Source organism: Crocodylus siamensis, chromosome 5 (assembly GCF_052110815.1).
Source record: "Crocodylus siamensis isolate JL-2025a chromosome 5, ASM5211081v1, whole genome shotgun sequence".
NCBI classification, from domain to species: Eukaryota; Metazoa; Chordata; order Crocodylia; family Crocodylidae; genus Crocodylus; species Crocodylus siamensis.
The window spans coordinates 156766021-156774443 of record NC_143399.1 but is presented as its reverse complement, the minus strand read 5'-3'; the positions used below and the strand labels follow the sequence as shown (position 1 = coordinate 156774443).

General features: G+C 36.7%; 1 protein-coding gene across 1 annotated transcript in view; it reads left to right on the top strand.

Moving 5' to 3' along the window:
- Nucleotides 1-261: 261 nt before the first annotated feature.
- The window catches only part of LOC149864807 (histone deacetylase 9-like), a 181533-nt gene continuing 173371 nt past the window's right edge, over nucleotides 262-8423 (top strand). Inside the window, exons 1-2 of the mRNA XM_090046830.1 lie at nucleotides 262-396; nucleotides 8180-8287. Of these exons, the coding sequence (XP_089902956.1) occupies nucleotides 8231-8287 (57 nt within the window). The 5' untranslated portion in view covers nucleotides 262-396; nucleotides 8180-8230. The remainder of the gene's footprint in view (nucleotides 397-8179; nucleotides 8288-8423) is intronic.

Below are 8423 nucleotides of genomic sequence, written 5' to 3'. Positions count from 1 at the left end.
CCCTTGGGAGATAGATTCTGAAATACTGGATAACAATTGCAGATGAGTTTTTGCACACCAATCCATTAAAAATCAGAGCAAATACAGAGTTAAATTAATAGAGTACTCAAGGCCAGCTCTGCAAGTGAAGTAACCTTTTTACAAGCATCTGGTGATGCATGCCACATCTCTGAGACTTGAATCTGGGCCTAAGTGTTTTATTTATGAGTTGTTTCTTAAAACAATCTCTAATCCACATCTAATCCATCCTTCCTCAAAATAAAATAATCTTAACATTGCAATTATAATAATTCAGACTTTTATTCAAGGTTTTGAATTTTTTATGTATTTGCAATATATTCAGTTGCTATATGAGACGTGCAGCATCCTGAACTCAGATTTTTGCAAGTAATTAAGGTAGGTAATTAAGTCCAAATGCATTCTTTTGAACGCTTCTTTTTTTTTTTTACTCAATATACATTGGTACATTTTTTGTTAGTGATTTGATATACTTTGCAGTTTTTAAAAATAATTTAGACAGTTTTCCTATTTCCCTTTAAGGATGTATTACTTCTGCCACTAACTTACTTATTAAAGTGTTTATTAATCAGAAGTTGAATTCACTTTAACTTAAGGCTTGATCATTTCAGTGGTGATTACATCACCAAAGTGGCAAATATAGGACTTGGATAGTCAATTTTTTTGTGCCTTTAAGTGTTTTCTGAATGTTTTCTTTAAATTGTTCACTAGCTGTTTGTTATCTGTATGCATTGTTCAAAGTTTGGAAAGTACTGATTAGGACACATATAGGAAATAGCATATTGTCTGTGTTCCTTGTTTGCTATTGGTTTAATTCTAACATTCAAACAGTTGCTTTTTTTCAGTTCAGAATTTACTCCCTGACAATATTCTCCAGTGTCCTGTGAAGATTCCTGCCAATACATCCATCTACTAGAACATTCACAGGGTGCAAACAATAAAAAGGAGTGAACACAGCCAAAGGAAATTCCAGGCTTTTTAAATTATTTTATTTAAACAACTGCTTTCAAGGATCTTTTGAAGTACCTACCCAGCTTGGATCCTGATGATTTGATAGTATTAATTATTTCCCTACAATTCATATTGAAAATACAAGTATGTTCCACAGCGCTTTTATGTAAGAGAAGCTACCATGAACTAATTAGTCCATTATCAAAGCAAAGCTTAGTAAATTTTTCAAATGTTGTGTGTCACTGTGATAGAAGGAAGTGTATCATCACTAGGTTCATGTTAAAAACTTCTCTTTCTAAAGTGTCTTACTCATACATTTCATATATGGAGGGAGGGGGGTTCTGAAGGAGACACCAGGCAGATGCATATACTTTCTCTTTTTTGTACTACTTAGAGACAGGGATGACAGGCCATTCATTAGGGATAACTTGTTGGTTATGATGTGCACACCTTAGCTTCTTTAGTCATGGTGAGATGAAACAGAAGCAGAGAAGCAAGACAGAGGATCTTTTGATTCTTAGTGAAATCGTGCATGTGATGAATGATCACTGTGACCAGTAATTCCATATGGATAGAAGATGTGAATTACTAGCATGGCAGCTGGAATGTAGCACTGGGCATGGGCATACGTTTGCTGTCCCTGACTTGTATATTAGCACACTCCAAAGCTAGTTTATTCCAAGAATGACAGGTTTCATGCTGAAAGTCCTATCAAAATGCCACACACAATTTTTAGAGGCTGTAATGCTTCAGGAAAATATTCAGTTTCTATTTGCTTGCCAGGAACAAAATACAGTGAAAGAAACATGTTTGCTCTGGCACAAGTGCTAGGGTGTGAAATTCTGAAAGCTTTTATAACAGTTAGGCACATGAAGTCACTAAACAGGATTCACAATAGTAATTCTATGCAGTGGGCTACAGGGGTATGTCAAGCCATTGATTTTCCAGAGATTTTTGTTTTGTGGACCTTCTATCTGAAAGGAGATTAGTACAATTCTTAGCTATGAGAAAAGTCTCCTTAAATTGCTTTGAAGAGGTGCCATGTTTGAGCCACAGTCACCCTTTTTTGCTTGTTTTCAAAGATTTTGTGCACATAAGTTAAAGTCAGTGCCATTAGAAGATCATCATTTGTTTACTCTTCTCGCACACGCATATTAGAAATAATGCAGTTTTGCTTAAGAGAGCAATTATGTGCTGTATGTCTGGCAAATTTTGACTTTTGTACAGTGAATCCAGTATAAGATTAGGTATTTAATGTATTATTGCTTTCACTCATGTTTGGCCATTAGGTGAAGTCACAAAATCCTATTATGGAAGTTGTATACGTGGTAATTGAAAGTGTGGGGCAGGGGGCGGAGTGGGAGGGGAAGATGCACACACACATTAAAAGGGGTATGTTTCATATCTTTGTGCATATTTCCCAGCAAGTCCCTGGAATTCAAATTGACTGTACTCTGATTTTTTTAAAGGAAAATATTCAGTGGCTGCTGTGCCCTTCCAACACAGATTTGTTTGGAGTGAATCAGGAGAACTGACAGAGCTTATTATTGTAGGACTCAAAGCAGAGGCCTGGGACATTTTTTTTTCTTTTGTAACACAATCCATTTATTGCTAAATGTGAATATAAGACTCAGTTTCAGGGTTGTTAACAATAGGTTAGGGAGGAGAGATGAGTTTCAGAATGCACACATGCACGCACTTGCACATATCAGTGTGAAAATTGGAAAGCATTGTCAGGAATGGAATATCTGGGCCCCAAATGTTCTTAAAGCTGGTACCAGGATATTACAGGCATCCTTCTTAAAGCATTGGAGGAAAGTATATTTATAGTGGAAAAGCATATAGTATTTTGGGTTTTGTTATTAAAATACGAGCATTAGCACCAACAATCTCTCTGCCTTTCAGATGTATTCACACACCACTTTCTCTGACACACACACAATGCATCTGGTATCAGTAATTTGCAGAAGTGATGCTCAACTTTTTTGGCTGGTGGGCCTGATGGATAGTGCCCAGGGTGTCTGCTGACCAGATCTGGTTGGTGGTCCTGATCTGGTTCCTGGGGCAGTCCCTGTAGTATGACCTCATCCAGCTGTTTGGAACAATTTTGGTGGGGACGACATGTGACCCAGCCCTGATCCAGCTGTAAAGAGGGGGAAGAGGCTGGTGAGGGGCTTGGGTTTGGGTTTTTGGAATTTGGCAGGGGGAGGGTGGCAGTATTGAATGCCACTGCTCCCCCACCGCCAAATTTCCCAACCTGTGGGGAGCCCAGCAGGCTGGATTCCAAGGCTCTGTGCCACATCTGGCCTACAGGCTGGAGGTTGAGCACTCCTGATTTACATAGATAACAGTAATTTTCAGACCTAAATCAACTAATGATCAATCTAGCAAAATACTATACATCCCAATCTTGTTATATACTACCAAGCACTCGATCACTCTGAACAACCCTGTTGCTGTTTGCTTGTTTTGAGTATGTTAACTTTTCCATTGTTAAGCCTCAAGTATCATATATGTTTTTGCCAAGAGAGATATTTATACCTTTTGCAGAATAAAACCTAGAATTCCTGCTAACAGTACTTGAAATATCAGTTGCTCTCATTTGCTTTTCATTTTTTTCATTCCCTCTTCCTTTTTAATATCTCCATATCCACTTCAGGGACAGGTAGCTTAATTTCTATCATATGCAGCTTTACAGGGTATTAGCTTTGCTACACATGCCAACAAATGAGCTAGGCTAGATGTGCTTGAAAAAGCCTACAGCCTACAATATTCATTCAGGAAACTTTGAATGAAGTAAATCCATATGTGTCTTAATGTTAGTGTTCAGGTCAGGGTTGTGTTTTCTGGCTGACAACATTATTATGCATAATCCACGTTTTTTAAAGAGCAGCAGTAATGTTTCGAATATGGATACTAAAGCCTTTCATATGGTTGTTGTTTAAACTTGAAATTTTGGCCCTTAAAGAAAAAAAAATTAAAACTCCATTTTGCTTTATATTACATGGCTTGTATATTTATTCTATTGAGCTACAAAATGCTGTAGATTAGTTTTCAAAACTTCTAAACAATGACACAAAGTTTCCTGCAGAACCCAAAACTACAGATTTAATCGAAATTATAATAATAATAAAGTTAGAAAAATCCTATATTGCAAATGCTGAGTAGGACTTAACTCATTCTGTAGAAATATCTAACAGAGATACAATTTTATAATACATTCTACAGGACGGCCCAAAATATCAGTAGAAAAGGCTTTGTTTTCTATTAAATTCCGCTGAACTTTTCTATAAATAGGATTCCAAAACTATCACATCCTTAATGAGATTATTTTGTTCTTGTTATGCATAATTACAAGGACTATTGTTATTATTACCATTATGGGGTGTCTATGGTCTGGAGGGAGAGGGAAGTAATGGTGGAATAAACAAAGGGTCAAATCCTGCTCTCTCAATTTATCTGAGTAATCCTGTGGGTTTGCCTTATATGGATAAGGGAAGCAAGGATTGGTCCTATAGATATATGACCAGACCTTTTATAGGTTGCTGTTGTTGTCTTAAAGAAACACCAAGAATTATGTAAGTTTAATTTATTTACTTGGTTTAAAATGTCTCAGTTGATTGGAGCTGAGATATTTTCATAGAAACAGTTTTGCGTATTGTGTATTTACTTGTAGAATTGAAACAGCTGTAGACATGGATCTTCAACTGTGAGATTTATTTCCCCTCCAATGCCAATTTGATATTTTGGGCTATGTAAAGCAGGCTCATAAATAATAGTAGTAAATTACTTTCTGGTAAGCTGATGTGAGTGTAAAAGTAGATGGCACTTATATACCAAAAAATCATAAGGAAAATAAATCTCAGGTGCCTGCAAAAAAAGCAGCCTCATTTTCCAGTACAGGGTGCTTTTCCCAGTACAGCTTTCTCTTTGTTTTGAGTAAGCAGAGTGCAGACTCTTACAGTAGCTAACTTACATTAATTTATACAGGCATACTGACTGACTCCTGGATCTGGTCCATTTATGGCACCTCTGAATTCAGCCCACAGTGCATAATCAGGAAAAGGGCATAGGGCTAACTTCTGTTCTCATTTCACCAGTCTATTTCAGTTTGATGTTTTAAAATGCTAATGGATCTAACTAATATCTTCAATGACAAGTTACAGAATAAATTGCATCTAAGAAAATGCCTCAGCCTAAGCACATGAGACATTTACATTTAGGCAAACATAACACTAGCAAAATACAGAAAGAGACTGGAGAAGGATGAAGCAGATGACCTAATAGCAGTTTTCCATTTCTGACATACCAGGTTACTTTAGGGCCAAGATCTACTTCACTTGCTTTTCAGGGAAACCTATCATAGAGTTCAGCTAGAATTTTTCATAGGTTTGGACCAGAGAATTTGACTCTGAAGAGATGAAATTCAATGCCATTCCTCCCTGTGTTGATCACTCCCTTTTCACATTAATGTCTTAGTATTCCTGTACCCTCTTTATTGCAGAAATAGTTTGGTAGCTTGAATGGTTTACCTGTTGCTATGGGGAATTCAATGCATAACATGTGCTATTGCCCCTAATTTCTCAGTTAAAACTCTGAATTTTCCATCCATCATCCATTGGTCTTTTTGGCAGTCCCTTATGATGTGTGGGTTTGATTCATGATTGGCCATTCTTATCGCAAGTCATTTTAAAATTAGGCTTCCAAGGTTTGAGTGTTCACAGGAAAGTTTCTAATTGTAGTTATTGGGTCTTATTCCAATTCTCCTTGTCCTCAGTAGAACAGTGAACATGATTAATACAATAGTCTTGCCAGTAAACACACGCACATTGCCCAGTGGTTTGACATCCCTTTCTTATATTTCAGAGGAGATGATCATTTTGAAGGGTGGGTACATGTAAACTGTGGTTCCAGCATTTGACTCAAAAAGTAACCCTGGAAATGAATAATAGCCCCTCCGAGGTTTCAAGCTTTTGCTTACTTGAACACCAGTAGACTGAACAGCAGCTGTTGAAAAATTTTAATCAGATAGTCCTTCATTTTTAACCATCATTAGCAAGCCATAGAAACAGTAGGAAAGTACTCTGTCCAGCCATCCTGTTAATAAGTTTATTTTGGTGTGGTTAAATTGTTTAACACTTGACATCTGCTCCATTTTCCTTTTTTTTGACTTTTGCATCAGATGGAATGGTGGCTGTTCCATTTGACATTTTAGAGACAAAGCCCATAGACATTGTGTCTGATGTGATGTTTAGTTGGGGATGGTCCTGCCTGGAGCATGGGTTTGGATTAGATGACCTCCTGGATGTCCCTTCCAACCCTCGTTTTCTATGATTCTATGTCTAAAATACTGAGATTCAGTATATTCTAGTTTTATTCCCTGATTTACATGTTGACTCACTGTGCATCCTTGGGAAGCTACTTAATTTCTTTAAATCTCTGATTATTTATCTGGAAAAGAAGAGAAATAAATCATTGCCAACTTGCCCTTTCTTAAGGATGTTGTGAGGTTTAATTTATGTTAGTAGAGTGCTTTGAGATCCTTAGATGAAAGTGTAAAGTATTGTTACCATTCTAAAGTTTATGACCAAAATCCAGTCTTTTTTGCTAAAACGCTTAATTCTCTTCTTGCACAGATGTGAACATGGACTGAATCAGTAGTGTTACACCTTTATAAAAATGTTGAAAATGAGAAAAAAATAAGGTGCAACACACTGAAAAATAAGACCACTATGATCCTTGGAATTTTATATTAATATAATGTTAAAGATGAAGATATTTGACAGGTGTATAGAAGATCAAACTTCTCTCCTTTTCCATGAACTAATCAGAGACTTCCTCAGAAACTCCAGCATCAAATAACAGTTGCATCTACTTTCAATTACCTGATTTAATTTTTCAGAAATTAAGAACAGAACCTGCTTTTTCAAACTCACAGCATGTCATGTATTTAGAAAATGTCAAAATAGGGTTCTGTCATGGTATTCTGTGTATCTCTAAAAGTCTTTTTATAACAGATTTGTACAATATTTTTGTATGTAAAGGTATTTCCTATGGAGCACCAAGGAAGTCTGGGTATTTCCTAGATTAGACTATTTAAAATGGATATCTGCCTGGTCTGAAATCATATACTGTAAATACAACCCTTCACCATTTTCCTTCATTCATTATTTATTTAAATAGTTATTGAAAATATAAATATTTCATAAGTTTAATTTTTGAAACATATTGCCTATGGTCCCTAACTTCATCTCCACTGTATACCCTTTTCCTCTATAGCTGGCGATATCTAATTTTGTACTTACAAAAGAAAATAACTTGTTCTGTTAACACTCCTGTTTATTTTTAATAAAATATTAACAGCCAGAACACACTGGACCAAATTTATCTCTGATACAACTCCATTAAATTTAGTGGCATTATATCAGTGATTTATTTTCTTCCGCTATATTTTTTTCTATTTTATTCCTCTCTTTCATGAATCAAATGTGTCATAAATGCACAGTAGGCATTAAAAAAACTAACCTGGCTATGTCAGGGCATTCTGTTATCCACTAGCCCACCCTTAACAAAGTAGTATACGGGGATTATAATACTGCTGGGTGATCATGAGGAGTCTCCTTTTCATCTGATTTATTATTTTAGTTTGTCTGATTTTTAAATGGATTTACTGAGCATATTCCATAATTCTAAAACATTTCTTCTCTACAGTTAAGGAGCATGAAATGTAGTGCTTGCATAGAATTTGTGCTATTGATGTCATTTTAATAACACCAACTGCTTCTTTTCTAAAGCTGGTAATCACAAATTTCTTTTAAATGCTTTGTCCTGGCACTCACAAAACGGGTTTTTTTTGTGCAACTAAGGGCCCTCAACATATATTGTATCTACTGCTGTGGCCTGGTGTCTAACAGGCCTCTAACTTGGCCAGATCCGGCCTATGTAATGCTGTTTGTAATGAGAAATCTAAACAGGGAATGGCAGTGAGGCATGAAAGGAATGTGTTTCCATTGGAGAAGTCAGTGTAGAGAAAAATTATAAGCAAAGCCATGTCCAGAAGGTCTTTTCAGCTGGCCAAGACGGAAGACTAATGTTATTGTACATTGGCTGTCACCCTGCCAGCCCTCCCTCACTGATTTGTTTTCTCTTATAGTCTCTTTTTCTTTTTCTTTTTCTTTTTTTTTTCTTTCTCTCCTGACTGTTTGCTCAGGTGGACAGTGACACCATTTGGAATGAGCTGCATTCGTCCGGCGCTGCACGCATGGCTGTTGGCTGTGTCATCGAGCTGGCTTCCAAAGTGGCCTCAGGAGAGCTGAAGGTGAGGTCTGGGTTGCGTTGTGTGTGGGAAAACTGGGGAAGAAGCTGAAAGAGAGATGTTATTATTATGGAGTTGTAAGGAGGGTGGAGGGGAGAGAGTGGGAAAGATGGTCACTAAGGTGTGGTAATCTAAGTAG